The sequence below is a fragment of the Lynx rufus genome, unplaced genomic scaffold (assembly GCF_022079265.1).
Source record: "Lynx rufus isolate CCGP_SWC_20201006 ecotype Redwood Valley unplaced genomic scaffold, mLynRuf1.p SCAF_15, whole genome shotgun sequence".
NCBI classification, from domain to species: domain Eukaryota; kingdom Metazoa; phylum Chordata; class Mammalia; order Carnivora; family Felidae; genus Lynx; species Lynx rufus.
Genome location: NW_025814829.1, coordinates 54,453,189 through 54,477,497, shown reverse-complemented (window position 1 = coordinate 54,477,497; position 24,309 = coordinate 54,453,189). Strand labels below are relative to the sequence as shown.

Below are 24,309 nucleotides of genomic sequence, written 5' to 3'. Positions count from 1 at the left end.
GTTTCTCACCTTTTATCACTGGTTGTTTGCAATTTCCTTTGTTTTTGTTTATATATAATGGGGGATGGAGGAGAACTAGGGTATTCTATTTAAAAGTTAAAAAAAAAAGATTGGTAGTATGAGGTACATTAAGTGTGTGTTAAAACTATACAATCATTCTTCGTCACATCATAATACCAAATAAAGCACATTAATTTACTAATTCTGTAAGTATGATTGTAATCATTGCTTCTCTACTTCACAAATTTACCGTTGCCTCACTTATGATAAGATTAGCTACATTCTACTCTTTCTCTTGTCTTTAGCTCATGGGGGTAGGGAGGGAGACTTTCATTCTGAAACAATTTTGAAAACAGAGCTTTACAAAAAATTTCAGTAGGATATATGTCCTGTTGGAAAAGACAAACATCTTGAAATGAATGTAAGAAAAATCACGAACTTCCTGGAATAATGAAATAGTTCTTTTAAAATGAAGAAATGGTGCAAACAAATTACTTAGTTTTCCATTATTCATAAAAGGTGCCACAAGTTAATTATACCTTTCTCAGCTCGATTTCCTTTATCTAGAACATCGTGTGAATTAACTGACAAAGATTAATTATCTAATGTAATAGTTATAATTCAGATTTTCATTTTAGTCATTTCCATCTGCTTATTGATGCCAGAATAATAAATTTAGTGAAACTAAAGGAACTGATAGCTGAAACAAACTGCTTCAAAAATCTGCTCTTTTTCTCTTTCAAAAGCCAGTTTCACCACAAAATACGTATTTTACCAGTGGAATTAATAGAAGAAATCTAAGAAAAATTTGAAGTTAGCCACAATTTAAAAATAAGTATCTCTGAGTATCAGAAGCCAATTTTATAATTCCGACTCTCATTATTCTTTAAATAGAAATATGAAGGGATGGCTACTTATTAGACAAATTCAGAATCTCTACATTCCCTGCTAATGAGCTGAGACAGACACTGAGTAATTCTGTGGGAAAATAAAAACAACATATTTGGTCTGGTGATATTTTTTCCACAATTAAAGAAAGCCACTTATGTTAATTAAAAATAAAATAAAAGCAGAAGCTGAAATAAACACATACTGTGTGTATGCAAGCAACCTTAACAAGAGTCTGCTGAAATCCATCTTGTAATACAATACGATAGCTTGGCTTGCCCAGGGAAATCATCTGAAGATGAGAATATGTTCATCCGATTTGTATTTGGGTTTTGGGTAAGGTTCAAGATCATCTGCTCAGTTGTCTCACTTTCTGGGAGAACTGAAGAGTTCAGTTAAACTATTCACTATCCAAAAACTATACATTTGTGTTCATGTGAAATCGGAACATAAAGTCCCACTTCTCAGATTAATAGTAAAAATGTGTGGCAAACAGACAAAATTAGCATATAAAACTATCACGCTAGCAAATGGAACATGAAAAAAAAATCTGATTTTCTTCAAAAATATATAACCATTGTTTCTTTTGAATATTTTTATTTAGTTAGGAAATCATAAAATGACCTAAAAAATCCATAATATTCCACTGTAGAAAAAAGTTCTAATTAGTATCTTGATAAAAGTTCACTTATCCACTTTAAACTAAAAGCCAAGACTTTTTTTTCTTTGTAAGCACTCAAATATAGAGATGAATTAGTATATAATTCCTTTCAAAGCATGCTGATAACTTGAGTTTGTGTAATTTAAAACATTTTCATGAATATACTTTTCTAGTAAAGGCCTCTTTACTTGCCTCATTTGAGGAAATTTTTTACACTGCAAAATACAAGCAAGGTATTCTGTTCCTACAGCCTTGGAAGATAGGAGAAAGGATGAGGTTATACGCCTTTTACAAACAAGGAAGCTAAGCCCCAACCACTCTGTGGTTTTTCCAATTGCAATTCTAAGGTAGAGCTGTCCGGGCCCTGCCCACCGAACTGGCTTGCCTTCTTTCATAGCAACTGTGGGGAGAGCATGGAATGCTAAATTACCTCAAAAACTTTGCGAAACAGAAGGGTTCCATCACGCTATGTTCTGTGACACATTTATAGTGTGACCCAGCTGTCACAATTACCTGTAAATGACTCTCAACTAGTTCTAAAAAGGAAAGCACATACATTTGTCACTGGGCCGCTTATGATAGGGTACAAAGTAAAACTCAAACGTCTTGAGTTGTTACAGCAACACTGAGATAAAAACAGGACCCTCACAAGAAAATTCCTTTAAGATGCGTTCAACATATTCGTACAACCTGTGTCTTTGCTGCCTCGAGTTCAGGAAAATGAAGAAGTTCAGCTTTGCTGGGATTTAAATATGTAGACCAAGTAGGATCAGTGTGTTTACATATCATCTTACCTCCAAAATGGATTACATCCGGCTTAATAATATGACACATAGAACATAATAATAACCTATAATAAACAGAAAATAAAGGGGTAATGGGAGAAATGGGAGACTGAGAAGCTATCTGTCCAAATACACATTTGTGGCTCTCCTCTAGGGGCCTTGCTGAGGCAACTCACAGAGAGCAGAGAGTGAGAAGAGTTGGCATTTCACCTTAAAGTGTGTGTGTGTGTGTGTGTGTGTGTGTGTGTGTGTGTGTGTGAAGTGGGGGTGGGTTAGATGGAGGGGTTTCTGGCCAACTCAAGCACAAAGAGAAACTGTAAACACCTGAGGCCTTGGGTTCCCAAGAAGTTTACACTGGTAGAAAGAGCATTTGGTGATTACTGCCAGAGGTGGGAATGGGGTGGTTTACAAAATGGTCAAGGCCTCATAGCTGGGAAGGAGACCCAAGACTCCAGAATCTGGGTCAAATCCACCATTCCCTCAGCTGTGGGAGAGGAGCCAGCCAGCTTGGCTTAATTGAAACCCCTTCATCACATCGGGAAGAAATGCTTCTGCCTACTCACATACACAGTTCTAGGAAAAGCAGTGAGCTCAGCTGAGGCTGGTGTTCTTCCAGATTGCCAGGCATATGTGTGATTTTATTTTAAACATAGCATCCTAAAAGCTGCCCCTGGGTTAGAATAGCTATTGTTCAGCAAAGGACTGGTCAGAGATTGTGCTGAAGCTCTTAGCGCCAGGCAGGCTTCTATCATTTGCTGATGGATCTGTATGCATCCTGGGGAATGTTTCCAAGTCTGCTCCACATCCTGGTCTGATGGCTCATGAGTAAGTGCAGCCTAGTAAACTTATGCACAGCCTTCCCAAACCCTAGGGTAGACTGTGATCCCGGAAGAATACTTCTTCTCTGGTTCTTTCTGTGAAACTTCTGATTGCTTGACCATTTTGCTCCTTGAATCCTGGAGCTGTGACTGCCCTCTTAACTGCTTTACACTAAGACCTCCATTGTTTTCAACAAACATTTAGGCATGGAATTCTCCTCTGTTCCAAAAAAAGGTAAGTCCTCTCAGAGAGACCTGCAGACCTCTGGGTAGGATGTCCGTGTCTCTTCACAAGAGCTGAAACTAGAGGTGGGGCAGTGGCCCACTTGTCCCAAAGTGAGACTTTTGCTCTACAAGCAGGAACTGGATAGCCCCTAGTCTCCTTGGCTTGCACTTCTTGGTGTATGTAGAACCCTTACCCTAATAATAAGCTGGGAGAAAAAATTGGGGGCCAAATATTCTTAATCTGCCACTTCTGGGGGAGAGCTTATACCCTGCAAAAGGGGCCTGGGTTGAGGAAGGGAGCCCCCTTGTCTCGACACCATAGTCTAGGATAGAACTTCTGTAGTAAGCTGCAGCTGGTGGGATGAGTAGTGCTGGCAGTCTGCTGATAAAGGGTGAAATAACAGAGTGGGAGCGAGACAGAGGGCACCTGCCTGGGTTAGAGCTTCGAGAGTAGTTTCCATAAGATATAATTGATGTGTGGCTCAAATGTCACAGATCCAGTAGACTGTTTCGAATGAATGATTCTCCATTTGCCGGGTGCCCTGAGAACATTTCCTAATAATGCCAAATGATTGTTTTACATAATTTTCTCCAGCTAAATGTTTGTTTGTTGGGAAGAGAGTTCATTCTAGAAGTCAGTCTCCTAAGCTCAAGAATTTTGTTAAATACAAGAGGATTTAAAAAATCTGTATCAGGGGCACCTGGGTGGCTCAGTCGGTTAAGCGTCCGACTTTGGCTCAGTTCATGATCTCACGGCTTGTGAGTTCAAGCCCCGTGTCGGGCTCTGTGCTGAGAGCTCGAAACCTGGGGCCTGCTTCTGATTCGGTCTCCCTATCTCTCTACTCCTCTCCTGTTCACGCTCTGTCTCTCCCTCTCTCAAAAATAAATAGACATTAAAAAAATTTTTTAAAAATCTACATGAGGCAGGGGCTCTATACATAACTCATTTAATTATTTTGAAATATCTCCACCCACTTACCCACTTATCTACATATTATTTCTCTTATTTCAGGTAAGGACAAAGATGAAAAGTTATGGTAAATCCTTGAAGTCACGGTGGCAGAAGGATGGAGCAAGTGCAGATACACGTGATACCAAAATCTTGTTCCCTGACCATGCGAAGCTGCCCAGTGTCTGATCCAATGGAGACAGTGAATCAAACAAATAAATATATGGCCTAAGTCTGAAATCTGTCTGTTTCTATTACTACCACCAAACTTTTTCTAATCTCTAATTAAGATAATAATGTGAATACAATATAGCAATTGACATCTGACCATTGGCTAAAATCTTAGCATCTGGCAAATATTAACTAAATTCTCACCTACGGAGTGGGTACTGTTATCCTGGGGTTATAGTATTGGCCTGAAATCACAGAGCTAACACATGAAAGGCAGGATTTGGTCTCCAAGGTCATCAGGCCCGGGTTACACTGCCTTCCTGAATAGAATTACTATTAATTGCTGACCTGGTCACGTAAGACTGCTACAAAAATCTTTATTTATTTCTTTGAGAAATGTTTCATATGATTATTTTTATTTTCGAGTTTCAGAATTGTTTAATTATAAAAGATGGCTCTTTGACTAACAATTTGGTCATTAGGCAGTTTTTCTTCCGTGCATCTAACTGAAATTTCTGTTTGTCATAATTTAAGGACTTGACTTTTTTTTTTTTTAATTCCAGTATAGTTGGTATACAATGTTATGTTAGTTTCTCTGTACACTATGGTGATTCAACAATCCTTTTATTTTTGTTAAAATTTTATTGAGGACTTTTGCATCTAGGTTCATCACACATATGGGTCTCTAATTCTCTTTTCTTGTGTCTTTATCTAGTTTTGGCCTAAGGGTAATGCTGGCCTCATAGAATGAACTTGGATGCTTTCCTTCCTCTTCAATTTTTGAAACGGTTTGAGAAGAATAGGTATTAACTCTCCTTTAAATGTTTGGTTGATGTTTGGTAGAATTCACCTGTGAAGCCATCCGGTCCTGAACTTTTGTTCATTGAAAGTTTTTTGATTATTGATTCAATTTTGTTGCTGGTAATTAGTCTGTTCAAATTTTCTACTTCTTCCTGCTTCAGTTTTGGTAGTTTATATGGTTCTGGAATTTACCCATTTCTTCTAGTTTGTCCAATTTGTTGGCATATAATTTTCAGTAATACTCTCTTACAATTCTTTGTATTTCTATGGTATCAGTTATTATTTCTCCTTTAATTTCTGATTTTGTTGTTTCAAATCCCCCCCTTTCTGTTTCTGTTGATGAGTCTGCTAAAGGTTTATAAATTTTATCTTTTCAAAGAACAAGCTCCTGCTTTCATTGAGCTGTTCTATTGTTGTTGTTGTTGTTGTTTTACTTTCTATTTAATTTATTTCTACTCTAATCACCACTATTTCCTTCTTTCTACTGGTTTGGGTTTTGTTTGCTCTTTTTTAGCTCCTTTAGATGTAAGATTAGGTTGGTTGATATTTTTCTTGCTTCTTGAAGTGGGCATGTATTGCTCTAAACTTACCTCTTAGACCAGCTTTTGCCCCATTGTGTATTCATTTTCATTTGTTTTCATGTACTTTTTAATTTTTTTCTTTTATTTCCTGGATGACCCATTCATTGTTTAGTAGCATGTTATTTAACCTCCATGTATTTGTGGTTTTTCCAGATTTTTTCTTGTGGTTCATTTCTACTTTCATATTGTTACGGTCAGAAAATATGCAATTTATGACTTCAATGTTTTTGAATTTGTGGAGACTTGTTTTGTGACCTAATATGTGATCTATTCTGGAGAATGTTCCACGTGCACTTGAAAAGAATGTATATTCTGCAGTTTTAGGATGGAATATTCTGAATATATCTGTTAGATCCAGTTGGTCCAAGATGTCTTTCAAAGCCACTGTTTCCTTATTGATTTTGTTTGAGTGATCTGTCCATTGTCGTAACTGGGGTGTTAATGTCTTCTACTATTATTGAACTACTATCAATTATTTCCTTTATGTTTGTCATTGGCTGCTTTATGTTATTTGGGTGCTATCATGTTGGGTGCATACATATTTACAATTGTTATTATTTTCTTGTTGTATTTTCCCCTTTATTATTACATATTGTCCTTCTTTTCTCTCCTGTTACAGTCTTTGTTTTAAAGTCTATTTTGTCCAGTAGAAGTATTGCTACCCTGGCTTTCTTTTCACTTCTATTTGCATGATAAGTACTTTTTTACCCCTTCATTTTCAATCTGTCTTTAGGTCTGAAATGGGTCTTGCTTTTTGAACCATTCTGTCACCCTATGTCTTTTGATTAGAGTGTTTAGTCCTTTTATATTCAAAGTAATTATTGACAGATAATTTCAAAGTAGTCATTGGTAGATTTATTAATTTTTATATGAATATTTTTGGGTTGTGGAATGAATCATCTGAGTTTCCATTATTTCTTATGGGGAAATTTGTTTTGATATACAAGTGCTTTGGATTACAAGCATGTTTCTGGAATGAATTATGTTCACAAACAAAGGTTTCACTGTACTTTTAAGATGTGAATAACATTTAGCGGCACCTGGGTGGCTCAGTTGGTTAAGCATCTGATTTTGTCTCAGGTCATGATCTCGTGGTTTGTGAGTTCGAGGCCCACATTGGGCTCTGTGCTGACAGCTCAGAGTCTGCTCCAGATTCTGTCTCCCTCTCTCTCCTGCCCCTCTCCTGAGCTCGCTCTCTCTCTCCCTCAAAAATAAACAAACACTAAAAAATAAAAAAAAAAAAGGATGTGATTAACATTTAAATCAGTAGACTTGGAGAAAGCAGGTTATCCTCCATAATGTGGATGGGCCTAATTCAATCAGTCGAAGGTCTTAAGAAAAGTGGCTACCCTAGTACGAAGATATTCTGGAATTCTGTCCAAAATGCTCTCAGACTCAAGGTTATAACATTAACTACTACCAGTAATTACCACTCTGTTATGGGCCAATTCCTTAATCTCTCTCTCTCTCTCTCCCTGCACACACATTTGCACACACACGCGCACACACACACACACACACACATCTGTCTGTTTTCTGGAAAACACTGACTAATACAGAGAGAAAAGAGAAAAGGGGAAAATTGAGGCAGAGAAGCGAAGATATTTGTGAGCTACTTTTCTATGCTTACTCACTCATGATTCTGAAATCTCCATTCTGAAAGTAAAAGTTTATGCACAGGAAGTTCCCAACTTCCTACTTAGGCTCTACTTTTTAACGTGGAAACTCAATAGTTTCCTATAATCAACTCTTACCTTCTTTCTTGAAACAGGTTCCTGCTATCTTCCTTTCTCTTGTACTTCCACAGTCCTAAATCTCATTCAAAGAAAGTGCTAAGCTATTCACAATAATTTGATACTTAACAGATTCATACAGAAACTAGAGTCCAAAAAATAAAATTCTGAAATTCAATCATATTCAGGTAAACTATTACTTTCTTTTTCTCTTATGCTTGAAAATAAAAACTGAGCTAATAATTGGTTCCTTGAGATAAAAACATACTAAGTATTTAATAAACTTATTCTGAAAAGAAATTTTTATATCAAAGGAAGTAATTTCTCACCATTTATGAGTCTCTGTCAGTGAATTCTCCTCTGCCTCTTGGTCAATTTTAGCTGCAAATGCAAAAATAGAAAAAGAAATGAGATAAATGATAGTTACGCTATCTTAAGCAAAATATGATCCAAATAATATGAAATATATTTTAATTCATTACTAATTGTTAATTCTAATATATTCCTGAAAGTTTATTTTAAATCTATTAATATGATTAAGTAGATTACATTTAATTTTCTTTACCTATGTATCAACACATAAATATATGTAAATTAAAATTTTTAAATTCTAAGTAATTCCCTTTTTTCTAAGTTAATTTCTTTAAGTCAGTCACATTAACCTGAGAAAACAAAACAGTGGCTAATTTCATAATCACATTAAATGTGTTTGTCACATTAATTTGTTTAAATTAGGATTTTAATGCCAATAATTACTTGAAAATAATTCTCTCAAGCAAAGGTAGAAAAACCAAGTCAAGAAACTAAATAGAAATGGTTGTGACCTTCTTGACTAGTGCTCTCCGTACCAGACCGCAAATGAACAGATACACAGATTATTTCTACAGAAGTACAGGATGAGATACTAATATTTTCTACGAATGAAAGTAGGGAGGCAATAGTGTACTCATTTATTTGCTAGCATTTTTGTCTAAACACAAATGGTAGACTGACAAACCCAAAGATCAAATTTGAGAAGGTGATTATATCATTATTTGAAATTATTTGAAAAAACATAGGAACTTCATTACGTAAAACATGTGTGGCAGTGACTTCTACATTTTTCGACCAGCAAGCATGATGTATTACTCTACATACACGCACGTGCACACACACTGAACCTAAAGTTTAAAACATACTCTTCATGTGATGCTAACATTTTTAGACTATTCTACTAGAATAGTGCAGTTTAGTGTGGTGTAGTGTAGTCTCAAGGTGTAGTTGTCACCCACTAAGTTGATTTCATGCATCACTAATGGTTGTCACACACACTTTGAAAATCACTAAGCAACCGGACAAAAAGTTAAAAAAATCAGTTAAAAAAAAAAAAAACCCTAGAACTAGTGAAAGAAGTTGTCTTTTGGGTCACACTTGTGACCATCTGGAGAAATGAGGAGAAAAGTGGAGGAGGGCGAGTTGATTATAAAAAAATTGGAACTGTGCATGAAATCAAACCCATGGTCACTTGAGAATTGTCAAAGTGTCTCTATCACTACTTAAAACACAATAATCCAGCTTGGGCTGGTTAATGTTTTACAACCTCAAGATAGTGTTTGTTCAAAGGTCTGTACAGTATCTTTAAAGCCATAATTCAGGGGCATGCTGCCACTCTTGGCCAAGATTGTCGAATTTAGCAGGGATCATTTGACCTGGCAGCAGAGAGCATTGTTTTCTCCTTTACATTTTTGTACTTTAGATTGTTTACATGAACTTGCAGGTCAATTGTTAGCCATATTAAAAAATAGAATAAATGCTCCATGATTTTACTTTGAAAAGGTTCCAACATGAATACATTGTCTTATAAAATCTGCTCTGGGCTGCCTAGCTTAAAGACGGTGTGCTTCAAGAAGCAATTCTAGAACAATATAGAGTATAAGGGAAAACAAAAAAGTAGCACAATGCGTGCCATTTTCAAAAAGGACATTCTTCCAATTGCCCTCATATGTATATATATTTTTTTCCTTTTTTAAAAAATACAGAGATTAAGAGTGAGGTTGGAAGAAAATTTCTGGATTATGTTAGAAGAATCAAGTAAACTTCTTACGAAATTTAAAACATGCTGGAATGAGTGCGAGAGATCTGTGTTCTATTCCTGATTCTACCATTAAAATTAGCTACGTAATCTTAGGCAAATAGATTAATCTGTTGACATATATAAAATATTTAACATAGTGCCTCCAATAATTAGCAGGGACTAAATAAATGTTCTTTGAAAATGTTGGATTTTAAGCTCTTGAAATTTGAAAGGTGATATATAATTATCTTTAATTGAATACATCAAAAGCTATTTTATTAGGTTTCAACTTATATGAAGATAAAGAAAGCACATAGTTACAGCTTTTCAAAAAGTATAAGCCCCTAAATTGTGGTGAGTAGAGTGAAGTGAGTTTCATATGTTCATAATGATTCCTTTTGATGTGTACTAAAACAGTTCTTGCTTCACTGCATGAGCAAGTTTGGCTTAAAAAAAAAAAAAACACACTCTAATTCAATGTGGCAAAAGATTGGATCTTACCAAGGGAACTAAACATAAAAACAGACCCTCCTCCCAAACCTAATAGCTGTATTACAATCATAAAACCAAATTGGAAGAGCGGAGAATACTTAAAAATGCTCTATTATCCATTATCTTTACATGATTTTGAAGCTAAGAGGATTTGTGTATTCAGAGTGTAATCAGCTTTGATAAACAGTCAAATGAGAGATCAAAGCAAGTGCATTAGAGTACACATTTCAACTCTTGATGTAGAGTCAACAATTCAGTGAACTAGACAGATTTTCCTTTGTACGGCAATCTTAGAAACAAAAACTTTCTGAAAAGTTGGGGTGTAATTCAGTTTTCTGGGAACAGCGAAACACCATTTTCCAACAAGCTGCTTGTATAAACACTCCATCAACATTTTGCTGTTGTGATTCTTTGAAACACACTTACGATGTTAACTTAGTGACACACGCAGCATTCTGTTTCTTTAGTTAATGAGTATGAAATCTACCAAAGTAAAATAAAATGTAATTAAGTTAGAGAAAATTAGGATATCTTTTAGCAACAAAATAAGAATAACACTGCCATTCATGTAGGAGGTATTCAAGCTAGTCCCATCCAGGGACCGAAATCTTAAAGACTGTGTTTTTCCATCTGAGTAGAAGCTTCTGACAGGCAGTGGCCATCTGTGTTATATAAATAACTTTTCTAGTAAAAGCTGAAGGTGACATACAAATAAGATTATTTTCTATAAACCATTTCAACATCTTATTGCTAATTATTTTATTCCCTGAGCTATATTTTCAAAAATACAAATACTGTTTTTAGTTCATTTCTAATGGCACAGATGGCTTTGTGACTAGCTTTGAATGCCAGTGTTACTTTTAGCACGTTTCCTATATATTTACAAGATAGTGTCAATAAACCTTTATCAATTAAGTATGCAAATTTTTCTTGATAAGAGTTATAAAAGGTTCCAATTTTCTATTTAAAGGATGACTGAGTTTCCAATTCTTTGTTTTTAACTTTAAAAAACAATTGGTTTTGAGAGTGAAAGAGAGCGTGCATGATCTGGGAGGGGCAGACAGAAAGGGAGACACAGAATTCGAAGCAGGCTCCAGGTTCTGAGCTGTCAGCACAGAGCCTGACCCGGGGCTCAAATTCATGAACTGTGAGATCATGACCTGAGCCGAAGTCAGATGCTCAACCGACTGAGCCACTCAGGGACCCCAAATTTTCCCATTCTTTATAGCACATAGCTTATTTCTTTTTTTCATATGTCAAATGAGAATGGTGGCCTTCTAGTCATTCATGATAATGGTAACTACAGAAAAGTTTAAAAAAGCATTAAAATAGGCAAACAGGTCCATGGCTTGGGTTAGAGTGACCTTTGTATTGTCATCCAATCACCTGAGGCTCCCTGTACCTCTATTGCCAGGAAGCCTTGACCACCTTTGATGGAGGAATTGGCGTGACTCCTAATGGACACCACCAACCCAGGGCACCCTTGGCCTCAGATCCCTAGGACCTGCCTCTCCCACATGGTGCATGAAAGAGTTACAGTTCCTTGGCAAGGTTCTTACCACTCAAACTCATTTTCATATCTCATCGGGGTCAGTGTTTCGGTTTAGGACATGACATTCAGAATCAGGCAGACCTATGCATGAATTCTATACCAGCCACTAAGTTGTGTTAGATTTTAATAACCTTACTAATCACATGGATTTAGTAACTTTTCTTTATCATTATAACAGGGTAATAATTTCCTTATTATGCATAAAATAATGCGTAAACCACCTGCTGCATAGGTAATAATTTTTCCGTCTTTCTTTTCCTCTCCACATTACCGTGACTATATAAAAAAAAAAAAAAGGACTGGGATATGTTACTTTCAAAATGTAAAAACTTCTCCATTGGAGGAGCACCAGATATCTTCTTAATCCTTCTACATAGAACCCAGATTCAGAATGAGGCTTATATATTGCTAAAATAAGAGTGCCTCCTTATAACAATATAAAGAAGTTATGGGCCAAGACATATCACAGGAGGCTCAAACACTTTTACAAAAAACAAAAAATAACTCTATATTTAATATCTTTTCTTGTTTTTTATTTCTACTTAATTTGTATGTGTTGTTGTTTTCACAGGCTCCTAATACTTAGAGTATAAGCAGAGGCTAACAGTTTCTCAGTCCTTTTTGTGGAGGTACGGTAGTAAATAAAATCGCTGTATGGGGGAAAACAGTACCTTTTGTAAATTTAGGGAAGAACTACAGAAATCCAAAAGATAAGATATTTTCAAAGTTTGCAATATTCCTCTAAAGCATACATGTTTTACTCTAACATACTACGGGTAACCATTCCTATCTTGATGTCTGGGTTCCACAGCCAAGAAAATGTTCTGAGACTGGATGTACTGGGAACAGAGTTTAACGTGGGGAGAAGAAAATCAGAATGGTGAAATAAAACAATCAATCCTGTACTGATACTAGAAGGAAGAAAAAGTACAATGTAGTTTAAGAAGGAAGGCAAAATAAGAAGTGGTTTGTACTGACACAATCTCCAGAGAATATTAGTAACTCACAGACCTAAAATCGAAACATGTAGAAACGAATGGACCTTATATGAGCTGATCAATCAACTGTGCACTTCAGGGGCAAACTGGGTATTAGATATTCATAAAACTATTGCAACTCTTGTAGGGATGGTTTCCCCTTGCCCCCCAAATCTCAAAAGCTAGAAATTTGTAATTTGAGGCAGACAAAGCTTGTGGTTAAAACCATGTAATAAAAGAAACACTGAACTTTTTAGGAGGCAGTCTTTATTTATTTAGTTGGTTAGTTTCACCTCCCCCCTACTTATTTGTTTTAAGGCTAGGGCATAAGATTACCTTTCAGGTCCAATTCTGCCAGAGACCATTGGCATGGACATTCCTATGTCCCTAAACATGAAACTACTTAAAAAAAAATGTTTCAGTGATTCTGTTTGAGCACTTTGGCATTCAGTGATCTCTTCTCCAACAGCATTAATACTTCCTCCCCAAAATCTCTGCTTCCACAAATATTTTCTGGTGTTTGTTGTCCTACTAAGTTACTATTTTGACCCAGTGATTAGTGTCTGTAGTCACTTGTCTGGCTCCAGACTCTTTTGCAATGTTAAATATTTCTGCTGAACTTGTTCCAAATGACTCTGAGTAAGCAGAGGCACGGAACGGACGCCCTTTCTGATCTGGAGCTTTCATGAGGGAATACCACATATTCCCAGGTAATTGGAGACAGAGTTGCATTTGAGTAATATCAGATGGAAGGCAACTTAGAACCCTTTCATCTGCTTGTCTAGGCTCTAAATCTTTTTGCTATTTTTCCTTTTATTTAAAGTGTTAACTAGTTTTTGTTTATAATTAGCTATGAATGTGCATTTCAGTTGCTTTTAAGTGCAGCCAGTATGGGTTATTTTTTAGACAGATGCAGTGCCTTTCTTTTGAGTCATTTAAAGTTGTCATTTAATTGTAGATATATTACTCTGGTTTTGAGATTTTTGAGACACTGATCCTTTTGACAATGAGCTGAAAGTCAAGTAAATTTAGGCAGCTTATATAGGTCAGACAGTGAATGAATATCAGAACTTCTTTCCTCAGATAGCAAAGGAAATAACGAACTCTCAATGCCTTCCTTCCTTGATGTTGCAAATCGTTCTTAGGATAATAAAACAAATGCGGTGGAATACTCCTGAGAGGAAGAAAGCAAATATCTACAGAGTATAAATTTACAACTTGGCCTTTGCAATAATTCACAGCCAACTTTGAGTTAATACTGAGGGTTATTCCTACTTTGTGCATAAAAATACATACCATTTGTGTCCCTAGAAATATGAGTGTATAAACATAATGAATAGGTGATTGCTGTAAAAATTCAAGAAACAAACACACTATAGTAAATGATGTATAGTCCAAAAATTTGATATATGTGGCTTCTGGCCAAACCTAAAATATAAGAAAGCCGTGTGCTATTATCACCCAGTCTCATGTAGTTATTGAAGTGGTCCTTAGTGAAATTCCTTTCTAAATCTTCTTTTTAAACCCAAAGTGAAAACGACATGGGAAAGCATAATGTTCATGTATGAGTTTCACATTCTGTGAACAATACAGTATAAAAAGAGTTATTGACTTCCAACGGAAACATTGCTTATAGCACCTAATTTTAAAAATAAAATTATAGACAAAGCCAACATAGCATTCTACCTATATTCTAAGTAAATCTCTCATAAGCTTTCAGTAATCAGCATTAAAAAAAGACACATCTGGGGCAAATTCTCTTTTTTTTCTTTTTCAAGTAGCAAATACCTTGAAGAGGATGAATCAGGCATACCTTTTTACTAATTACAAGCTGAACTTAAATTAGGATCCTTCAGATAACACAAAAATTTCTATGAGCCTTTAACTAAAAATATGCAAATGCATGTCTCAAGACTGAGCTTTCCATATTAACTGCAATACCAATTAATTCTAATTTGTACATTCAAAATACAAGACACAAAACCACTTAAACTAAAAAGGTGAAAACCAGAAAATCTTTCTTTATATATTTTCTCTTCCTCCGAACTTTACTTGCCAACACAATGCACAAATTATGAATTACCATAGGAGGGCTAGGGCATTCCAATCTTAGAAACAAAAGTCACATGATTTAATGTTACAATATTTCAACCAAACTTTGAGCAACAGATACATTTTGGGTACTTTGTTAGGGGCTAATAGGTGGACAACTACTAAGAAAATGTTAGACCAGCAGAGAGACCCATTAATAATCATGCATATAAACATTACAGAGATAGTTCAATGGGAATGTTAATACAGATAATGGCATTACTAGTCTAAGTATTTTTTTAAAGTTTATTTATTTGAGAGAGAGTGCACGTGAGTGGGGGAGACAGAGGTAGAGACAGAGGGGTAGAGAGAGGAAGAGACAGAATCTCAAGCAGGCTCCACACTGACAGGGGGCTTGAATCCATGAAGTGAGATCATGACCTCAGTCAAAATCAAGAGTCGGATGCTTAATCATTGGAGCACCTCTAATTCTTTGCATATAATAACCTACAATAATAAAGCCCTATAAGAAAAGCCCTACAATCATTCCCATTTTGCAAGAAGGAAATTAGTGGTTAAATAACTTGTACAACATATAAGAAATACTAAGAGAAAGAGACAGGATTCAAATGCACACGGTCTGATCCCAGAGCCACACTGTCAATTCAGTCGTGAGCAAAACTAAGTGAAACATTTACCTATTGAGAGAGATGTTAATAAGGAAAACAGAGAGGCAAAATGCTGAGCTGTGACAAATGACTGGTGAACAAACATCAGTCAAATGAAAAAGTAGAGAACTAAAGAGGACACTTAAACAACAAACATCAAGCAAAAAGGTGCAAAGACATAAATGCCTCATAGTCCAGGATGTCAAGGAAGGAAGGATATAACGTAGAAAAGATGGGAAATGTAATGAAAAATAATTGTCCAAAAAGCTGTAGATAGAAGCAAGTTCAGCCTCTTATGCTGTGATATCATAACAAATGAGGCAAAGGAGACTTTAACCTTATTCACTTTAAATCAATGGAAAGAGATGTCTACCTCTGGACTTAACAAGAACCCAACTTACCTCCTACTGTAATCAACCAGAAAACTGGATAAAATATATGAAACAATAGTCTTCATATATTTGACAACTGGCAGCACAAAGCTCTCATCTATGAAAGAAGGTAGACAAACTAGCTGAACCCTAAAATCTTCCTGGATTTCTGTCTAAAGGCAATTTCCAGACTGTGGGCCCTGGAAGGAGAACCCAAATAAGCCAGTCAGTCTCCCTAAGTTGAGGAAGTACAGTTAGGAGTTTGGGGAGTCTGAAGTAGGTAAAAGTTAAGGGGCTGAGAGTCAGAGAGGAAACAGCCTTACAGAAAAGAAGGCCACAAAACTTTATTGAATCTCTTTGGTTTTTTGCTGAGTATTAGGTGGCACATGTATAGAGTGAAGCTCTATATGTCAAAGAAAGAATTCAGGAGCTATAAACTGAATAATTCCCAGAGCTCATACAGGACCTAGAGGTGTTTGAAATCTGGAGTTACAGTGGAGAACTGTTGTTGACCACCTGGGTGAGGACAGCTATTGGAGACCCCACTGTGTGTGCAGGGGAGGTAGGGCAGGGTCACACCTTGTAGTAGGATTGAATTATCACTGGTGTGAAGGATATTCTAGACTAGCCTCAGCAAAGCATAAAAACATGCCTTAAAGGGCCAAACTGAGACACAAGTAATTTAAATTGTCCACACAAACAAAGCCAGATATTCCTTAAAATAATACACAAAATCCAGACAGTCAATGACCATAACAATGCCTAGGATATAATAAAAAATTACTAGACCAAGTATCAGAAAATGTGATCAATTACCAGAAGATAAATCAGTCAATAGAAACAGAACCAGGAATGTCAAGAGAGGAACTAGCAAATAAAACTAAAGCATTAAAATTAAAGTAGCTATTATAACTATGCTCAAATATTAAAAGAAAAACATCAACACAGGAGAAAAATGGATGTGTCAGTCTGTTCAGACTGCTGTAACAGACTGGAAGCTTAAACAACATTCATTTGTCACAGTTCTGGAGGCTGGAAGTCTGAGACCAGAGTGCCAGCACAATAGGTTTCCAGTGAGAGCCTTCTTACTGGTTTACACACACACAACTTCTTGGTGCAGTTTCACATGGTGCAGAACAGAGAAAGAAGCAAACTCCTTCATGTCTTTTCCTATAAGGGCATTAGTCCTATTTATGAGGACTCTACCTTGATGAACATAATCACCTCTTAAAACCCCACCTCTTAATACCAACACATTGAGTTCCAACATACGAATTTTGGAGGACACAAATATATAGTACATAATAATTAAAGATACAAAAGAAAGAACCAAGTGGAACTTGTAGAGAGAAAAATAACAGCATCTGAAATGAAAAATTCAATTGAATTAAAAATGAAAATTCACTTAAAATGAAAATGACATGAGATCAGATATTTCAGAAGTGAAGAACAATGAACTTGAAATCATAACAACAGGATCTATTCCAACTGAAGCATATAGAAGAAAAGATTGAAAAAACTAACCAAGACTTAAGAACCTTGGGACAATAGTAGATAGTATAGCATATGTGAAATGTGGATAGTGGAAGAAAAGGAGAGAGCCAGGGCAGAAAAGTAACTAAATGTGTAATGGCCAAATGTTTTACAAATCTGATAAAAACTATAAATTTCCAGATATAAGAGGTCAGTTGACTACAAGCAATAAAAATATACATATACAAAAATGCACATTAATATCTAAATCCTAAAAATCAACAATAAACACAGAAGGTTAAAACAACCACAAGTGGGAGAAAATACATTTTATATCAAGGAACAAAAATTAAAATTATTAAAGACTTTATGCGAGGCAGAATAATGGCTTTCCAAAGATGTTTACATTTTAATCTTCACAGTCTATGAATATGTTATGTTACATGTCAAGGGGGAATTGCAGTTGCAGATGGAATTAATGTCAATACTGAGAAAAGTCATCCTGTATTATCTAGATTGGCCCAAAGTAATCACAAAGCACTTAGAAATGAAAGAGAGAGGGAAGAAAGTCAGTGTCAAAGTGATACAGCATGAAAAAATTTTACCAGACATTCCTGACTTTAAAGATGCAAGGAAAGCCAGAGTCAAGGAATAGGGAAAACCACTAGAATTTTAAAAACACAAGGAAGGGGCACCTGGGTGGCTCAGTCGGTTAAGTGGCCAAATTCAGCTCAGGTCATGATCTCACGGTTTATGAGTTTGAGACCCATGTCGGGCTCTGTGCTGACAGCTTGGAGCCTGGAGCCTGCTTCGGATTCTGTGTCCCCTTCTCTCTCTGTTCCTCCCCTGCTTTCACTCTGTCTTTCTCTCAAAAGTAAATAAAAATTAAAAAATAAAAAAAAATATTTTGAAAAAGACAAGGAACTAGATTCTACCTTAGAGTCTCCAGAAGGAACAAAGTTCTGCTGACACCATAATTTTAACCCAAAAGATCTGTTTGGATTTATGATCTCCAGAAACATAAATGTGTGTTGTTTTAAGTCAACAAAGTTGTGGTAATTTTTTATAGCAACTATGGGAAACTAATATAAATTTCTCATCAGAAATTATGCAAGCAGAAGACAAGAGAAAAAGATCCTGATGTGTGGCAAGAAACAAACAAAAACAAAAACAAAAAATCCTATTAATTTACAATTCTATATCCACTGAAAATATTTATCAAATATGGGGAAAAATAAACAAATAAATAAATAAATAAATAAACAGACAAATAAAAAAATTGTCAAGCAATCAAATGCTAAAAGGTTTGGTACTGGCAGACCTACAGAATAAGAAATGTTAAAGGAAGTTATTCAGTTAGAAGGAAAATGACACCAGATGGAAATTTTGATGTATACAAATGACTGAAAAGAACTAGAAATGCTAAATATGGGGAAGAATATGAGATATTTTTTCATTTATACATTTCTTTGAAAGACAATTGACTGTTAAAAGTACAAACAATATATTGTTTCAGTTATGATCGATATGAAAGTAAAAATATGGCAACAACACAAAGAATAGGAGGGACAATGGAAATATACTGCTTAAAGCTCTCAGATTACATTTCAAATTGAATAAAATTATATGAAGGTACACTGATAAATTAAAGAGGTATAATGTAAACCCTAGAAAAAACAGTAAAAAGAGAAAACAAAAAGATAAAGCTAATAAGCTAATGATAGAAAGAAAATGAAATATCCAACTAATCCTTAAGAAGGCAGGGAAAGAGATAAAAAGGAAAACAACATGACAGACAAAAGACAAATATAAAGACAGTGAATGAAATGCAACCATACAGATTGTTATATTAAATGTAAGTGGCCTGAATCCTTGATTAAAATGTGAGGGTTTTCAAATTGACTAGAAAAGTTTTAGCTACATGCACTCTCAAAAAATCCCACCTAAAATATTAATATACACTTAAGTTAAAAGTAAAAAGAAGAAATAGAAAAAGGTGCATCACATAAGCACTAATCACAATAAAGCTAATTAATCAAGCTACTCTTTAAAATTAAAGAATCCAGGGGTGCCTGGGTGGCTTAGTCAGGTAAATGTCTGACTTCGGCTCAGGTCATGATCTCGCAGTCTGTGAGTTTGAACCCCATGTCGGGCTCTGTGCTGACAGCTCGGAGCCTGGAGCCTGCTTCAGATTCTGTGTCTCCCTCTCTCTTTGCCCCTCCCCCACTCACACTCTGTCTCTGTCTCTCTCTCAAAAATAAATAAATATTTTTTAAAAAATTAAAATTAAAGAGTTCAGTTAAAGACCCAAGAATTATGCCTCAGACAAGACTCCAAGAAATCATTACCACCCTACTAGATTTGGCACATGAGGTGAAACCATTTGCCATCTGGGTTAGATGATTTCTCTCTCCTATGTATCATGGATCTATGCCTCACAAGTGTTACTCATCTTCAGAGTAGATGTAGATGATCAGAGACATCCCTTAATTCTAATGCCCCTAATAGTCCTAATGCCCAAATAATATAAAAAAGATCTGTCAAGCAGAAAATTAACAGACTGACAGATTTTAAACATTAACCAGAAAGCTTTGCAATTCTTAATGGTTAAATTTATTAAGTTAGGGGTATTTCCCTTTGAATCAACATGTTGGTATTTCCTAATTACAGAAAAAGATCCTTTGGTTTTATTATACCAGAATTGTTCTAACAAAAAAAAGTTTACAATTTTAAAAATTGTAGTCATAAATTCAATTTCTAGTTGACTTTTCTCCAACAAAACCCCAAAAAACTAGAAAGTGTTGTATCATCCACTAAGGAATGCATTTGGGGTTCTGCTGTAAGAACATAACAATTGTTTAGGATTCTCACAGTGGATCCTATCCAAGTACCCAGGACCTAAGGAAGGAAAGCTGAGGTTTAATCATGAAAAATATGCAGTTAATAGTTTATGACATAATATTGAGGGCAAACAGGGAATATTTTAACAAAATAGTTCAGATATTTGACATATTTTAAAATATATTAGATATAATTTAAATATATTTAAATTGTAATGAGCATTCATATACCTTTTAATCATGATACTAAGCATAATTCAATCTTTTCCAGTAGACTCTAGGTTATTATGAGTTTCCCTAGTGATTATACTACAATAGAATGAAAGTAACAGGGAAAAATGGACCTCTAGGAAGGGCATAGCAAAACAGAAGCAAGAAATTATTTTGAGCTAGGATAGGGTTAAAGCAAGGAAGCTGACATGTTGAGAAAATCCACAGGACTTAGTCATGCTTAGAAAAGAGAAGCAAGGTTGGGAGGAACAATGGGAAAAAGAGGCATCTAGGAAAAGACCAGGGGCACCTGGGTGGCTCAGTTGGTAAAGCATCCAACTCTTGGTTTTGGCTCAGGTCATGATCTCATGGTTCATGCTGATAGCATGTGCCAGCACTGTGCTGCTGGCATGGTGCCTGCTTGGAATTCTCTCTCTCCCCCTCTCTCTGCCCCTCCTGCATGAATGTGTCCACGAGCATGTTCTCTCTCTCTCTCTCTCTCTGTCTCTCCCTCTCTCAAAATAAATAAACATGAAAAAACTTTTTTTTAAGTAGTCTATTAAAAACAATACAATAAGGCCAATATTGCTTTTCTCCCAGAAGTTCAACATTTAGGAATATACTGTACACATAAGCAGTATGAGAAATGTACACATTAATTCTCTATAATTTTTCTCCTTTAAAAGAAATGTTATAGGAAAGAAGGTTTGTGAATAAAGAAATGAGAAAGTCAGTGGTGTGTTTTTCCAATGGAATACTATAAACTCATTAAGAATGTGCTGATATGAAATTATCTCAAAGATATTTTAATTGAAAAAATTCCAGATAACATTGAGGGGGAAGATGGCTGTGTAGGGGGACATAGGGCTCACCGCCTCCTGCTGATCACTTACTCCACCCACATCTGCCTAAATAACCCAGAAAACCGCCAGAAGACTAGCAGAATGGACTCTCTGGAGCCAAGCGTAGGCAAGGGGCCCACGGAAGAGGACCCCCGCTAATACACCAGATCCCATCGAAGCAGCACCACAAGCCTGGCAGTGTGCAAGTAGCCCAGACAGGGGCCACACCACTCCACAGTGAGTCCTGCCTCTGGGAGAGGGGAAGATAAGGCACACACCAGCCTGACTGTGGCCCCAGCGGTGGGCTGGGGGCAGACATCAGGTCTGACTGCGGCCCCGCCCACCAACACAAGTTATTCCAGACAGCACAGAGGAAGAGCCCTGCAGCTCTGCACCACTCCAAGGACTATCCAAAATTACAAAACGGAAGAATTCTCCTCAAAAGAAACTCCATGAAGTAGCGAAAGCTAACAAACTGATCAAAAACGATTTAAGCAATATAACAGAAAATGAATTTAAAATAATAGTCATAAAATTAATCGCTGGGCTTGAAAAAAGAATAGAGGAGAGCAGAGAATCCATTGCTACAGAGATCAAGAGACTAAGAAACAGGAGGAGCTAAAAAATGCTATAAATGAGCTGCAAAATAAAATGGAGGTAACCACAGCTCAGATTGAAGAGGCAGAGGAGAGAATAGGTGAATTAGAAGATAAAATTATGGAAAAAGAGGAAGCTGAGAAAAAGAGAGATAAAAAAAATCCAGGAGTATGCGGGGAGAATTAGAGAACTAAGTGACACAATTAAACACAATAATATATGCATAATTGGGATTCCAGAGGAGGAAGAGAGAGAGAAAGGTGCTGAAGGTGTACTTGAAGAAATCATAGCTGAGAACTTCCCTGATCTGGGGAAGGAAAAAGGCACTGAAATCCAAGAGGCACAGAGAACTCCCTTCAGACGTAACTTGAATTGATCTTCTGCTCAACGTATCATAGTGAAACTGGCAAAATTCAAGGATAAAGAGAAAATTCTGAAAGAAGCTAGGGATAAACACGCTCTAACATATAAAGGGAGACCGATAAGACTAGTGACGGATCTATCTACTGAAACTTGACAGGCCAGAAAGGAATGGCAGGAAATCTTAAATGTGATGAACAGAAAAAATATGCAGCCGAGAATCCTTTATTCAGCAAGTCTGTCATTCAGAATAGAAGGAGAGATAAAGATCTTCCCAAACAAACAAAAACTGAAGGAATTCATCACCACTAAACCAGCCCTACAAGAGATCCTAAGGGGGATTCCGTGAGACAAAGTACCAGAGACATCACTATAAGCATGAAACCTAGAGACATCACAATAACTCTAAACCCATATTTTTCTATAACACTGAATGTAAATGGACTAAATGCTCCAACCAAAAGACATAGGGTATCAGAATGGATAAAAAAACAAGACCCATCCATTTGCTGTCTACAACAGACTCATTTTAGACTTGAGGACACCTTCAGATTGAGAGTGAGGGGATGGAGAACTATTTATCATGCTACTGGATGTCAAAAGAAAGCTGGAGTAACCATACTTATATCAGACAAACTAAATTTAAATTAAAGACTGTAACAAAAGATGAAGGGCATTATATAATAATACAGGGTCTATCCATCAGGAAGAGCTAACAATTATAAATGTCTATGCGCCGAATACGGGAGCCCCCAAATATATTAAACAATTACTCACAAACACAAGCGAACTTATTGATAAGAATGTGGTAATTGCAGGGGACTTTAATACTCCACTTACAACAATGGATAGATCATCTAGACACACGGTCAATAAAGAAACAAGGGCCCTGAATGATACATTGGACTAGATGGACTTGACAGATATATTTAGAACTCTGCATCCCAAAGCAACAGAATATACTTTCTTCTCGAGTGCGCATGGAACATCCTCCAAGATAGATCGCATACTGGGTCACAAAACAGCCCTTCGTAAGTATACAAGAATTGAGATCATACCATGCATACTTTCAGATCACAATGCTATGAAGCTTCAAGTCAACCACAGGAAAAAGTCTGCAAAACCTCCAAAAGCATGGAAGTTAAAGAACACCCTACTAAATAATGAATGGGCCAACCAGGCAATTAGAGAAAACATTAAGAAAGATATGGAAACAAATGAAAATGAAAATACAACTATCCAAATGCTTTGGGATGCAGTGAAGGCAGTCCTGAGAGGAAAATACATTGCAATCCAGGCCTATCTCAAGAAACAAGAAAAATCCCAAATACAAAATCTAACAGCACACCTAAAGGAAATAGAAGCAGAACAGCAAAGACACCCCAAACCCAGCAGAAGAAGAGAAATAATGAAGATCAGAGCAGAAATAAACAATATAGAATCTAAAAAAACTGTAGAGCAGATCAATGAAAGCAAGAGTTGGTTTTTTGAAAAAATAAACAAAATTGATAAACCTCTAGCTAGGCTTCTCAAGAAGAAAAGGGAAATGACCCAAATAGATAACATCATGAATGAAAATGTAATTATTACAACCAATCCGTCAGAAATACAAGTAATTACCAGGGAATACTATAAAAAATTATATGCACCAAACTGGACAATCAGGAAGAAATGGACAAGTTCCTAAACACCCACACACTTCTAAAACTCAAACAGGAAGAAATAGAAAATTTGAACAGACCCATAATTAGTCATGAAATTGAATCAATTATCAAAAATCTCCCAACAAATAAGAGTCCAGGACCAGATGGCTTCCCTGGGGAATTCTACCAGACATACAAAGCAAAGATAATACCTTTCATTCTCAAGCTGTTCCAAAAAATAGAAAGGGAAGGAAAACTTCCAGACTCATTCTATGAAGCCAGCATTACTCTGATTCCTCAACCAGACAGAGACTCAGCAAAAAAAGAGAACTACAGGCCAATATCCCTGATGAATATGGATGCAAAAATTCTCAATAAGATACTAGCAAATCGAATTCAACAGCATATAAAAATAATTATTCACCATGATCAAGTGGGATTCATTCCTGGGATGCAGGGCTGGTTCAACATTCGCAAATCAATCATTGTGATACATCACATTAATAAAAGAAAAGAACCATATGAACCTGTCAATCGATGCAGAAAAAGCATTTGACAAAATTCAGCATCCTTTCTTAATAAAAACCC

The 24,309-nt window shown here is 36.1% G+C and overlaps 1 protein-coding gene across 2 annotated transcripts in view; it reads right to left on the bottom strand.

The window, feature by feature from the left end:
• Window positions 1–24,309, bottom strand: part of FMN2 (formin 2) — a 393,006-nt gene that overhangs the window by 64,139 nt on the left and 304,558 nt on the right. For both annotated transcript variants that reach the window (XM_047076425.1, XM_047076426.1), the window contains one exon: window positions 7,942–7,993. In XM_047076425.1, coding sequence (XP_046932381.1) covers window positions 7,942–7,993 — 52 coding nt within the window. The remainder of the gene's footprint in view (window positions 1–7,941; window positions 7,994–24,309) is intronic.